This window comes from Ambystoma mexicanum, chromosome 5q (assembly GCF_040938575.1).
Source record: "Ambystoma mexicanum isolate Mex_15411 chromosome 5q, UKY_AmexF1_1, whole genome shotgun sequence".
Classification (NCBI taxonomy): Eukaryota; Metazoa; Chordata; class Amphibia; order Caudata; family Ambystomatidae; genus Ambystoma; species Ambystoma mexicanum.
Window position 1 is genome coordinate 1,201,702,066 of NC_090933.1, and position 14,397 is coordinate 1,201,716,462.

The window sequence follows — 14,397 nt, forward strand, 5'->3', positions numbered from 1 at the left end:
TTTTATGTTTTCTAGCACTTGCAACGCTTCCGGGCGTTGAAGTTAGGGCAAGATTGACTAAAGGAAGAAGTCCAATGAGAGAAGGAGGGGAGGATAAGGCAGGGCACAGGAAACAGGAAGGTGTGGGTTTTTCGAGTGAGGACAGAGGAGAAGGAGGAAGAGGTGACAGGTCAAGAGATCAGTAGGAGGAAGTACGGTAGACTGGAGTGTGGAGGCGTTTTGAAGGAAAGGTGAAGTACCAGTTGGCGAGAGCAAGTTTTACTGTGTTTGTGAAAGGTGGGTGAGGCAGATTATTAGCAGGAGTGTAACGAGTGAGTGGAAGGTGATTGATGGAGTGGATGGAGGATGACTGAGTAGAAGGTGGGGTACAATAGTATTGAAGTGGAGAAGGGAGAATATTAGTGGAGTGGAAAGGGAAGAGTAGAAGTGGAGTAAAGAGCAGAGAATAGTAGTAGAAAAGTAGCAGAGTGGAAGTACCAGGAGAGATGGTGGGGTAGAGTTGAAAGGAGGAGAGTAGCGAGAGAGGATTGACAAGGGGTATGGAGAGGAACTTCAGTTCATGATAGAAAGGAGACAAAGTAAGGTCTAAGTATCTGGAAGTCACAACCCTACAACCCCTAAAAGGTAACCTAAGTAGGACCACCATCCTCGGACGTCCCACCGGGAGTTTTGATATATAGGACATCGACCCATAGGCCCAAAGTGACAGCAAGGCAGAACTTAGATATTAGCGTATAACCAGCTGTAGAAACTAGCCAGGGGAGTAGAGATGCCTAGGCTAGTGACGGCACTGATTATTCTAGGCGAGAGAGAGAGACATAGAGAGAGACAGAGGGACGTCCCTTAGATCCCTTTCAAGAATTTTTTATAAAAAACCCTGAACCAACTCTAGACGTTGGTGTGTTCTTAATGCTATCTGTCACAAGAACAAGAACCTGAGATATCTGAAGACTATGTCACTATATTATGGATATGTAGCCCTGACGAAGCTCAAACTTGAGTGAAACACATGGCAGCCTCAGTTAAAGATAGTCTTTCTTTTTTTTACAGTAAAACAATCGTACATTTTCAAATTGAAATATATAAAAATATGTTATTTTCCATTTGGAATGGTGCATTAAAGTACAAACAAAATTGTTTTATATAAGAAATTCAAATCTTGCAAAAGTAAGCAGAAAATGTTCTTACTTCACACAACGACTATAGCACAGTCTCCTTGCCCTCTGGTTAGATGTTGCCCGACCACATTGTACATTTAAAAGAAATGCCAAAATAGGCAAATCACAATGCATTGGGCTCCACTTGATTATGTTCTATAGCTGCTACTGTGTTGATCATTTCTAGGTTTAAGGGTGGGCGTTGTCTATATCACCTTCAGGCTTCCAACCAAAGGCCTTTCATTGCCTCGTGTTGCAATTTCGGGTAGGGCTGTTGCTGCTGATCATTGCTTGGACACCTCTGATGTGGAATGTGGTACCCGATGAGCACCAACACTAGTATTCTTGGTGAGTACATCAGACACTGTTTTAATCACTTTAACGTTGAGTCACTCATTCATCTACTTAACTAGTCTGTACAAGTTCATTCATGTATTCCGCTAAAGCTCTCCCTCCCCAATTCACTAATGCATCCATTGATTAATTTGTTCACTCTATCACTCTCCTTTTCACATCACATGCACGCTCACTCATTTATCCACCTACTTATTCATTTACCTACTCAAGCATAAACTTTACTCACTCATGTATATAAGCACACTCTTACTTAATGTTAAGCATGCATTGAGTCAGCCACTGTCATCCTCTGACATCAAACTCTGTTTTTACTCACTCAGGTAGCCACTCATTTTTCATACAGGAATACATTTCCTTAACGTTCCCATGGGCCTTGCTACCCTCCTTCCCTTTGAAACCTCTGGTTCTGCAGTAACACTCTTTTTTTTTGTTTTTTTTTGTTTTTAAACCAATTTATTAAATATTAACAGAAGAAATCAGTGTAACAAAGAGATACAATAGACAATTATCCATACAATAATAATGAAAAATATATTGGAAAAAAAAATTCATAATAAAATTCATTAAAAAAATAAATAAAAATAATATATATATATATTTACAAAAATAATAATAATAAAAATAGTAACACTCTTAGTTCTTGTAAAAGTAATGAGTTGACTACCTTGGTACGGTCATGTAGATTCGCTCCCAACTCGAGCAGCCTTTCAATGATGGACAAACGGTTCTCCCTCACTGCAATCATCAAGGCCGTCAATCCTGACTCCTAAAAGACACATGCATCATGTTCATTATTGGCAGGCCATCGCTTAATTTATAATAGCTGAGATTGCCTATACAATATTACAATTAATGGTGGTTCCATTAGAGGGCCATTCTAATAATGACCTACATTGCTATAATCTGTAATGAAGAAGAAGTGTTCTTGGCAACCCTTGCTATAATCATGATATGATTATGATTTTGCTTGGCATTTCCTTTCCATTCTAATTACACACTCACTATGAATGTAAGGGAAAATGCCTGTGACACACAGATGTGTGTCACGGGCATAGGTAAGCTATGGTGGGTCTGGTGACCAATGATGATTGGTTGAATGTTCATCTAGTGGGGCTTAATAATTTAGAATTAGATGTTTTGGGCAAGGGGGGGCAACCCCCTTATACTCCTCCTCCAACACATTTGGGATTCTTCCTCTGAGAACATCTTTAAAATAATAGGTTAGGAGGAAGCTATGCACCATGATGGAGTGATCCCAGGGAGATAGTTAAGGGAGCTAGAATATAGTGATAATGCTACACAAGTTCTGGCAGGTGCAAAAGAGGTGACAGACTTGGTGCCAGGTGCAGCAGCTGTGCCTTGTCCATTATCACGATCCTATATGACTGATTGCTGAAGAGGAATGAAGCCATATGCCCTCCTACACATCCTGTTGTAGAACATAGCATGTGGATGTTTCTGGAGCAGTGCCGACAAGTCGTGTCCATTGGGAGTGTAATGGGATGAGGTGAGACAAGAAGATGACCCGTAGGTGAGATAAAACCAATTGCTTACATCTACAGAGGTAGCTGAGCAGAGCACAGAGATTGTTGCTCCTATCACAGAACAGCCCACATACAAGGTGAGATGATGTATGATATTGTGCAAATTCATTCCAGTGCAATTAAGTGGACCTCATGCAAAGGTTTCCTGCCCTGCTCCACTGACTTGACCATTAAAACCTGAGGTCTGTTGATCCCACTATAGTTACCTTATTGCAGTCCTGGTGCTGCGCTACCCCTTCTATAATGCATGCCTTCAAAGCTTAGACTCACCAACCACTTAGAAGATAGACCTTCACTGTAAAGTTAATCTCCAGGTTCACATCTGAAATACACTTCCATATCTTTTTTGAGGACTTGGTACCTTGATTTAGCCTGACTGTACGATAGCTCAATGTCTAGAACCTACTTACCTTTACTTGTTTCCCCTCCCTCTAAATAGGCGGGTGATGGGTAAGAGAGCAGCACCCAAGAAGAGTACACTGCATACCTCAAGGGAAGCCAAGATGGAGACACTAGGGTGTGATGGATAAAAAAAAGGATAAGACAGCAGATCAATCCTGAGGAGAGACGAGCACCATGGAAGACACTCGGCTCACTCTGAACCAGCCCTGCTGAAGTAGGGCATTGCATTCAAGTTTACTGAAGAGTTTCTGGTGCTTCGGAAAGTTCTAAATGAGAAGATGGCAGTGATAAAGTTATCACTGGGATTGCTGGGATCACAGATGAACAATAATGAGGAACAATAATGAGCAGGAAGTTCAAGGTATCTAGCAAGAGCTGGACTGGCCAACATCATCTAATGAAGGCAACAGATAAGGCTACACAAAGGTGATGAGAAGGCTAAAGGATTTGGAAATGTGCTGCTTTCGGCAGAAACTTATGGCTTAAATGATTGAGAGAATGGAGAGGTCAGGCCTCGTGTCCTGAATGCAGAAATATTTTCTTAACATGGATCGAAAGATGCATAAAATACAGTTCATGCTCAATGGAATGCATAATGTTGGTTTTCAAAGAGAAGGAGAAGGGTATATAGAGCTGTAATCAAGATGTTCCACTCTTTGGACAAGAAGGGATGATTCCTGCTATGTGCCAGAATGCAGGAAAAAAGTCCTTCCAAGGTCAAACTTTATCCATCAGGACATCGATCCTGTCACCCTACATGAAAGATAGATGTTCCATTTGGGCAGATGTTCACGTGAAACAACAAGACCCACTGGGTGGCCCAGGTGGATGTAGCACTGTAAATCCTAGAGGTGTTTGTTTATAAAGAGAGATGGATGAGCAACACCCGACAACTGGAACAGCACAGGAAATCACAGAAAACTGTAAAGGAGCAGGAGATGCAGAAATACTGAGGATGATGGGGGTTTGGGCAGACTCCTACAAACAGAACAGTGGCCTTCTGGTTGCAGGTCTCTTGGGCTCTCAGGTACACTGGTGAGGCTAACATGTATCTCTGGGAAAGGTAATTCCCAGATAGGACTGTTAGGCCATATTGAAGTCTCATCCTTTGTGACAGATATCAGGGACAGCCAGGAATTCTCCATGGCCGCATTGGTTATTTCAGCTTTCACTTACATGGATATGTGCAAAATGTTTTCCAGAACATGATGGTGTGATGGTGATGTACTGTCGGCTTTCTCTATGGTAGTCCTGTTGTACCAAAGGGAGGAGGATCTTGGATATATTAAGCCATGTATGTGGCAATGTTATCTCTTTGTATCAGTCTACACAACTTTGTAAACTGGGGGTTTGGGTAGGGAGGGGAAGGTGGTTAATGAGCCTTAATGCCTATTTTGAAGAGTCACGTACCGATATAGTGTAACTATTCTTCTAAGAGTCCATTTACAAATCAAAAACATTAGAAATGTTTACATTGAACCCCCTGTAAGAGGATTCAATTCAGCACTACAGCTAAGTTAACGCCTAGTCTAGAATACTGAATGAAAACCCTTATTGATATATCTTTATGTCCAGTTCATGCGTTCTGGATGACTACCCCTATATAACACCCCTCTCTTGGAATCCCCCTGACCCCACTGAGCCAAGAAGTAGTTCTGTTTTGTAAGTTAAAAGGTTTATTTGATAATTTAACAATAGATATATAGATCACACTTTATAATAAATTAATAATTGAATAGCACACTTAATCTGATATGATAAAGATCAACAACGGAGAATCTGGCACTAGCACACTTCTTATAATCACTAATGAGTTGAGATGAAATGGATAAGATAGCACACAGGTGAATAGGAACAAAAGAAGAAGGTGGTACAGAATGCTTTATGTAAGCTCAGGGGGATGCAATATTCAATGAATGCAGTACAGAAATACTCAATATGATTTCAACCAAACAATGTAATCACTTTTCTCTGGCAATCCCCTCCCCCCTTGATGCAAGGCAAGGAAATGGAAGGAAAACACACAGTTCTCAGAAATGCAATCAAATGTGATTCAGTTCACCCCGGCAAGCTTAGACAACAGAAGTTTAAAAACACAGGCCCAAATTGCTTTGATATGTGCTGGCAATGAATTAAAATATGCTAAAATGCTTTTAATTCCCCTTCAGAGGTTCAGGGTGAGTGGTATCTAGTTAATATTAGTCCAGGCTCACACTAGCAATGAGGCAGGGATAGTTAGCAGGTTAAACGAATTTCTGGCAAATGGAAGGCAAGCAGCAGCAGTTTTTACATGTGAAGAAATTTGCAAATCGCGGTAAAATTCGCGGATGCGCCGAGCGCTATTACAGAGGAACCACAAGGACTATCTCTATCGTTTTGGGGTCCTAGGAAAGCCTAGGATCTCAGCTTCTAAATGAAAGTTACTGCAAGTCTCTAGCACAAACGGTTGCGGAGATATGAACGATTGAATAAAGGTCGTTTTTCAGATTTGAAATTTTAAACGCACACTTTTTCAGCTTTAAAAATGATGGCAGGATAACACAATTGCTAAGCTGCAGTTCTACTTAGATTAAATAGATTGAATTATATTATTTTAACTAAGAGATTGGTTCTGCACAGTTTTCTAGGTACTCACACTATATTCTTGAGTGAAATGGGCCTCGCCATGGATCTGGTCAGGGTTTTGGACTGGGCTCGGGTCTCTCTCTGGGCACAGCACTGCTTTCTCTCTGGGTACAGCACTGCTTTCTCCCTCTGGTCTGGTCTCTAGTTCTGGATAGATTGAAGTCTCTAGTTTGGCTCTCTGGAGGTTTGATGGAGGTAAAGTCTGGATCTCTGGATGTTGTATGGTCCGGCAGAGCGCGTTGCAGCAAATGGAATTGAAGGTCCCTATCTGTCCTGTCTGTCTGCTTTTATGTGTTTAGAATGTGGGTGTGTTCTAGCATCACTGACCCTACCTCTCTCTCAGCTTCTAATTGGTCAAACTTCCATTTATCATTTGATTGGGGGAGCTAGGTTGTGTCAGAGTGATGTCATTTTACAGCCTGCAGAAAGTCCACTCTTCCTGTCAACTTACACACAAATCTAGATTTGAAACAAATACATATTTGCAGAGGTACATATTGTTTTAAAATCATATGCACCCATCATGCATTACAGGAGGTATCCCCTGTTCAAACTCTGCTCTTCCTGGGAGCTTGCATTCAGAAATGGCACATATTTCACTTTTTAATTGATTTTTCAATTTCTGACATTGACCCAACTTTACATACATGTGCGCAGGGAGTATGGACATTAACTGATGAAGTTTCAGATTTTTAACATGCATACATTTAGAGTAATATCCACTTTTCCGCTGACACCCCCCTGAACACGCCACCGGGTCGAAAAACCTCTTAAAATGTGGGCAGAAAAATCACAAGAATTATGGTATCATTTGTAAAATTTTCACATGTCCGCTCTATGAGTTATTCATCTTTTTAAAGTTATGTTCTGGCTCCAAAGGGGTGTGGTTTACCCTCAGCACAAGGTTGAATTTCTGGTTTATCCAGTTCTGCCAAGCCAGCTTGCTCTCACAGGCAGTGCTCCTCCCCTTTCCTCAGGAGGAAGCCACTTTTTACGACCATTTACGACTCCTGCCAATAAAACCTTTGCCTGCGCCAGGACAGGGCTTTGTTCACTTTCCTGCAGAGCACAGGTAATTCAATTATCAGATAGATGGCATATCCTTAGTGTGAGCAGCAAAAGGGCAGCTAGGCCTGGGAACACAGCTGTGACTCAAGTTTCACTCCTGATGGGGGTAGTTGCCAGGCAGAATTCAGTTCCTTAAGCCAGGTTTCAGATAAAATGTCACTTTTTGTTCCCCAGTTCCTGCATTCAAATAAAACTAAACATTTTTACATATGCAGCTAGAATGCTGATTCTAAGTTTAAACTATAACATTTAAACAATTGCAAAGGCATGTGACACCAAACATAGGTCACTCATTTAATCTAAACATTTTCGATTTTAGTGTCTTTAAATCCAGTGCAACTTAAACTGCTGACTCCATAGCAGTTTTGTTATAAGCATTGTTTTGGGCTCTTCATTTCCCAGATTTTGTAAGCACACAAAACCTCATTCTGCCAAATGTCTGCTGGTGTTCAGTGAATATTTTGCACATGTTGCAATGTCTAAAATAGACACTTTGGCTTGCCTTCAGAGGAACACAGGGTGGTTTTAAAACGCCGGCTTTTGGATAGTGGTGAGTACTGGTACTGCACCCATTTTTGGGATTGAAGAATGAATTCCCCACAATTCTAGGTTGCATTTGGCAATCAGCATTGCCATTCCCAATGGTTTCAGACTACTGTGCGGGTAGTCCAATGGTGGTTTTAGGCAGTGTCCTTCTGTGCCCATAACATCGGCAAAAATGGGTGGCAGCCTATTCTTCCTGCATTTCCCTGTGCATTTTCTGGGAAGCTCTGGCCATCATGATGTTTTCATGTCAGTACTGCACAGTTTTGAGGTAGGGCTCGGATGCATGGGTAAATACATCCCACAAGCCCCCCTCTTGCGATGGCCATTCTATTTCACGAATGGGACTCGCAAGACCTGGGATGTTTCCTCATCTTCTTCCAATAGATGGCACAGTTCAGCATCTTCTTCTCCATCCGGTACTGATCGATCGGTTCTCCTCGCCGGTCCTGATGGGAAGATTGGGCGGTACCCCGGGCCCATTGGATCTTCGTTCCTGGTCTCCGGATCGCCCTCCTTGGCCCGTCTTCAGGTTTTCTTTCTCCTAGGACGACAAAGGAAGAGCGGCAATACCTACTCATAGACGTTTTTCCACCACTGTTGAGATAGTGGGGCAGCATATGCATTTCATCATAATGAAACATTACATTCTTATTTTGAAAAAACAGTATAACTAAGAGACAGTTTCATGCAAATCACAATATTTTAGAGACTAGATGTGGTATGTTTTATGATTGGAACTGAATTAGTCTGAGACAGTACCCGCTAGGATTCCAGAGGCTTCCTCCAGTTGTTGCAGAGTGTGCCTGGGATGGCAACATTTCAACTGGTTTATGTGGACCCACTTGTCTTCCCCCTCTGCCGAACCGCCTTTGGGGATGCAGATCTTGTAGGCCACAGGGGAGATCTTATCGACGATCTCAAAGGGTCCTTTCCATGTAGGCAAAAATTTGCGCTGCTTGGCCTGGTTCCTTTGGAAGTTGTATAGATAGACCCGGTCCCCCACCTGATATTCCTTCCTGGAAGTTTTCAGGTCATAGTGGGTCTTCATGCTATCAGCTGATCTTTCTAGATTCCGCTGAGCATAAGCAAAAGCATGTTGGAGGTGTTTCCTTAAATTCTCCACATACTCATGAGTAGTGGAGGCATTTATCAGTGTCTGCTCTTGGGTCCTGTAGAGCAAATGCTGAGGAAGCACCATCTTGCGCCCAGTCATCAACTCAAATGGTGACATTTTGGTTGCAGATGAAGGGGTAGATCTGATAGCCATTAGGACCAGAGGTAATCGGATATCCCAACTTGGCCCAGAATCTGCCACAAACTTCTTTAATATGCTCACAATTGTCCGGTTATATCTCTCTACTGCCCCAGAAGAAGCTGGCCTGTAAGCAATGTGTAGCTTTCTCTTGACCCCCAGTATCTCCCACATCTTTGTCATTACTTCACTGGTGAAGTGGCTACCTCTGTCTGACTCAATCCTTTGAGGTAGACCAAAACGGGAAAAGATGTGGTTAATCATCAAGGCAGCTGCAGTTTCTGCCTTGCAATTTGGGGCTGGGAGACATTCCACCCACTTGGTAAACAAGCATGTCACAGTCAACATGTACTTATTCCCCCTAGCCGAGCGAATCACAGGGCCTACAAAGTCGATTTGTAAATCTGACCATGGCAGTGTCATCCCCCTCTTTTGGAGAGGCGCGCGGTGCGTGAGGGATGATGGCTGAAATTGTGCACACACAAGACACCCCTTCAAGTATTGGTCGAGGTCCTGCCCCATGTGTGGCCAGTATGCAACCTCTCTTAAGATTTCCAATGTTGTGTGAAACCCCCTATGACCGGCAGTGGCCGCATCATGGGCGTGACTTAACATCAGGCTTCGGAATGAGGTAGGAACCACCCACTGATCGTGGCCAGCTTTGGATTTCCTTACCAACAAACCGTCTTGGATCCGGAACATTTTTGGACATTTCATCAACACTCTTAGGTCCTCTTTCCCAATGTAATCGGTATCCGTCAGGGGAAAGTTCTCAGGGTCCTCAAGGTGCTGGTAAAATTTACCAATAATTGGATCCCCCTTCTGAGCAGTAATCAAATCAGCATCAGGGGTCTCCTTACTCCATTGTGCCATTGAAAGGTCGTTGTGAGCATTTGTCTGGGACCTAGTGATAGCAGTGACCTGGATTTCCCCCAACAGGGACTCAATCTCAATTAGACCCCCTTGGATGGCCCCGGTTTTGGCCAGCTGATCAGCTAAGTCATTTCCAGTTTTGTCTGGTCCCTCTACTTTGGAATGACCCTTAATCTTTTTCCAATAGATGGTCATCCCATTCGAGGTGACCAGATCATCAATGTTTTGGATCAACTTCCCATGTTTCAAGGGTTTGTTGTTAGCACATAACATGCCTCTGGTTTTCCAATTAACCAGGTGCTCCACGAACCCGTTCCGTACATAATCCGAATCTGTGATTATGACCAGTTCGTGGAGTTGATGCTGGACAGCAGTGAGGATGGCCTGATGCACAGCCATCAATTCTGCCACCTGACTACTTCGGGGACCAATTTTGTATCCAGCGGAGGGTTCTGGGGACTCATTCACCCATGCATTCCCTACGCCAGCCACCAGTTCTTTCTCCCCGTCGTTGTCAACATGGTAAGAGCATCCATCCACATACACTGTGGGCATTCCCTCACACTTGTCCTCTTCAAAGACTTTGTGGGGGGAATTAAGGTATGCCTCCATGTTGTCCTTGATTTTCAGACTTTCGTCCTCGAGACAGTTTTCTCTGGCACAATCATGCAAGTCAGCCAGACCTTGCGCGAGGGGACTCTTCTTGTTTTGGCCATATCTGACCTCCACAGGAAAGCCTTGCATTGACAGAATCCAGGAAGTAATTCGGGAATTACTCACATTTCCGGCCCGGATTCTGTCACTTTGGAGATATTGCAGAGGCTGGTGTGGAGTCTCCACTATGATGTGTTCCCCCTGGATAAACGGGCGGTAATTCTTCAATGCCCACACCGTTGCCAGGAGTGCCTTCTCACAATCGTTGAATTTTTCCTCCACAGAGGATAAAGTTTTGCTCGCATAGGAGATTACTTTATTGACCTTGTCATGCTTTTGGTATAATACTGCCGTCAAGCACGTATCAGAGAACCCCGTCTCCAGGAAGAACTCCTTGTTTCTGACAGGGTAAGCTAGGCAAGGCGCTTGTGAGAGGCTTCTTTTGAGTTGTTTTACCGCCTCGGCTTGTTCTGGACCCCATTCCCACTTGACCCCCCCCTTCAGGAGATGAATCAGGGGTCTGGTGATCTCTGCGTAGCCCTCAATGAACTTTCTGCTGTAATTAGTCAGTCCAAGGAGGCTCCTTAGTTCCCGCAGAGTTGTGGGGTCTTTCAGTTTCTGAAGTGCTTCCACTTTCTTTTCCTGGGGACAGAGACCCTGAGGAGTAATCTCATGCCCCAAGAAATTAACACGGGTTCTACACCACTGTGCTTTCTGAAAGGAAAGTTTTGCTCCGGCGGCCCTCAACTGTGTCAGAACATAACGGATCTCCGCTATGTGTTCCTCCACAGATGAACTTTTGATGAGGACATCATCTACATAAGCCAGGTTACCCCTTGCACCCAAGTCGGGCATGGCCTTGTGTAGAAAAATGTTGAATTCATTGCCGGAGTTGAGGTATCCGAAGGGAGTCCGGGTCCATGTGTACTGCTGGCCCCCAAAGGTAAAAGCCAGCTTGTATTGGTCCTCCCTACTGACAGGCACGGTCCAGTATCCATTGGTCAGGTCTATTGCAGTGAATACCTGTGACCCCTGAATCTGGGCCAGACCTTGGTCAATGTAGGGCAGAGGCCATCGGGAAGTATGGACCCGTTTGTTGAGCTCCCTAAGGTCGGCGCAGAGTCTCCACTGGTCGTTTGGCTTTAATATTCCCAGCACCGGATTATTGAAGGTGCTGTGGATGGGACGGATTATTCCCCTGGACTCAAGGTTCTTAATTATTTCAGTAAGGGACTCCATTGATGCGAGAGGCAAACGATATTGCTTCACAAATACAGGAGTCATGCCAGGGTCCGTGGGGATTGTTGTTGTGTGGATGTCAGTGCGACCACAGTCATATGAGTCTACCGCAAAGAGATCTTGGAAATCCAAGAAAACTTGTTTCAACTTTTGCTTTTGTTCCAGAGTCACACAGGCATCAGCTAGGTTGACTCTCTCTTCCACCATCTGCCTGAAGCCTGGAAAGACTTCTGGTTTGGCGATCTCCGCGGCCTCCTCCAGCTGGGTGGAGAAGTCCCTGGTCAGAGTGCTGATTTGGACCGGAGGCTTCAGGTGGGAAAGGCAGCCCTCATGGACCTGGAAAATCACCTCATCCCTCCTGAAGTCACACGTCACATCTTCCTTACCATAAGGGCAGGAAGTGTACACCAGGAAGTTCCCCCCATGCCGGGTAAAAATCCTGTCTGGTGTTGTATTGTCCTCACTGTCACTGTCAACACAGTCCTTGGGGATTGGTCCTAACAGTTCATTTACAAGATCAATGGAGAAATGTCGGTCATCAACCGCCATTCCAATAATGGTGCCTGCGGCTAGAGTAATACTCTTTAAGTCGCTGTTATCCACCTCTATTAGAATGGTGTCATGTTCTATGTTGACTAATGGAGTTGGGTTTACCCCCAACCCTTGCTGTTGGAAAGAAGCATTTAGATGTATGTAAGCACCAGGGTTTTTCAACTCTTGTCCCCTTTTAACTTTCACTTCCAGGGAGAATTGTCGGGTCCTTTCTGGGATGGTGACTTCCTCTTTGATCTGAATTTCAACTGCATAAGGTAGCAATTGAGCTGACCTAAATGCTTTTTCTGGATCATCAAAGCCCATGGGATTATCCGCTAATCGGGACCAAGCTTTGAAGTTTATTAGGTCCAAACTAATGGCAAAGCGATTGAGAATGTCACTGCCTAAGTAAAAGGCGGCAGGGACGTCTCGCACGACCCAACAATTGTGGACTATGCTCTTGTTGCCAATGGAGATTTTGAGCATACACCTGCTTGGCAGGAGATGTTTGGAATTAGGTGCTTCCAGGTCCATTTCCCATTTGTCTATCAGTTTGAAGGTGGGAATGGCTGGATCTTTTGGAAGTTGGCGAAACATGGCTTCGCTGATGAAGCTCTTACCGTTGTTCACACACACTCGAGCGAGAACAGAGTCCTTCCCATCATTTAACTGAACAGGGATGAACAACTGCTCTCCAATTTGCTGAATATCAGCCAGGCTTTGAGCTGATTTCACATCTTTCTGGACTATAGGAGTGGGAGTTTCAGATTGTGGATTGGTATAGAATTTCAAAGTGTTTCCTTCCAGCGTGGAATACCACTTTAGACTGGAAGGAAGGTTGATTTTCAGAAACAGAGAGGACCCCCCATCACTAGTCTGTTGTCCTACTGCTATTACTGTCACGTCTGGAATTTGGTTGTTCTGGAAGTGAAATTCTACTTGGTCAGATTTTTGTTCAACCATGTGGCAGGTGCCGTTTAAACTAACATGGTTGACACTCCGTTTTAATTTTATTGGTCGGCTAGTCTGGGTCCAGAGGACCTTGTTTACACAATCTATTAGGGGTGACAACCTTCTCAGGAGGTCATTCCCTAGTAAACAAGGGGTGCCCTCCGGGGTCACAACTATGACCGGGTGTTTCAACTTATGTCGCCCAATTTTAATGTCCAAGTCTGCCGTCCCCTCGACGGGAATTTCCTTCCCGTCAAAGTTCTGCAGTTGTCCAGGAAGAGAGGTGAGAGGAATTTGGTAATTCTCTCCCCTTCCTGCATTCAGTTCATCAAAGGCCCTTCTGGACAGAAGGGTAGCTTGAGATCCAGTGTCCACCAGTGCCAAAATTGTACCCTGCCCCTGTACTTGTACCGGGGCATAATATCTTCCCTCCTTCTCCTCAAGGGGGCACAGATAATGCACATTTTTGGACAACTGGTGGGCTAATTTTCTGGTTTTAGACCTCGCTGGCGAAGAGATTCGGGCAGAATTCTGTGGAGAGCCTTGGGAATCTGAAAGAAAAATTTGGCAACTGGAGATCAGAGCCATTGTGGGTTCCCCTGGCTCCGGTTCCGGGCCACCCCCCCCTTTTTGGAGGCAGTCACCAGGATGGGTTTGAACCAGGGGATTTTCTTGCTGTTGGTTCTGGGATGAGATGGTGGGCGGCGGTAGCTCAGTCTCCACATCTCCCCAGTCTGGATTTTCATCCCTAGGGACCCATTTTTCTTTGGGAGGAGTTCCCCCCTCTCTGAAGGAGAAGATCCTTTTCCCAGGATCCTCTGAGGATCCCTCTCCCTCAAATTGGAAGATCTGTACTTCCTCCTCAAACTGAGTCTGTTTGGGTCCTTTGTTTCTCCTACCCCCCCTCTGCTCCTTAGGAGGCAGACTTTCAGGGGCAAGAGATTTTGTTTCCGGTTCCTGGGTTTCCAGGGGCTGTTTACAAGTGAGGAAGGAGGCTTCCTCCAAGGCTTTACACCCCCCTTCCCTTTGTGCCTCCTCCCTGGGAACCGGTGAGTTATCGGGGTGCTGCCCCCGTCATTGTTCTGGAGCACCAGGTCCAGAGTTGGGTGCGTTCTGCGCCGGCATGCTGATCTGAGGGTTCTGCTGCACCCTCAGTATATGACCCATATCCCGCGCCATGTTTTGAACCTGGCGC

General features: G+C 44.6%; 1 protein-coding gene across 3 annotated transcripts in view; it reads right to left on the bottom strand.

Moving 5' to 3' along the window:
• LOC138497955 (serine/threonine-protein phosphatase 6 regulatory ankyrin repeat subunit B-like) overlaps window positions 1–14,397 on the bottom strand; it is a 759,106-nt gene that overhangs the window by 667,993 nt on the left and 76,716 nt on the right. For all 3 annotated transcript variants that reach the window (XM_069621713.1, XM_069621714.1, XM_069621712.1), the window contains exon 2: window positions 2,179–2,280. In XM_069621713.1, the coding sequence (XP_069477814.1) occupies window positions 2,179–2,280 (102 nt within the window). The remainder of the gene's footprint in view (window positions 1–2,178; window positions 2,281–14,397) is intronic.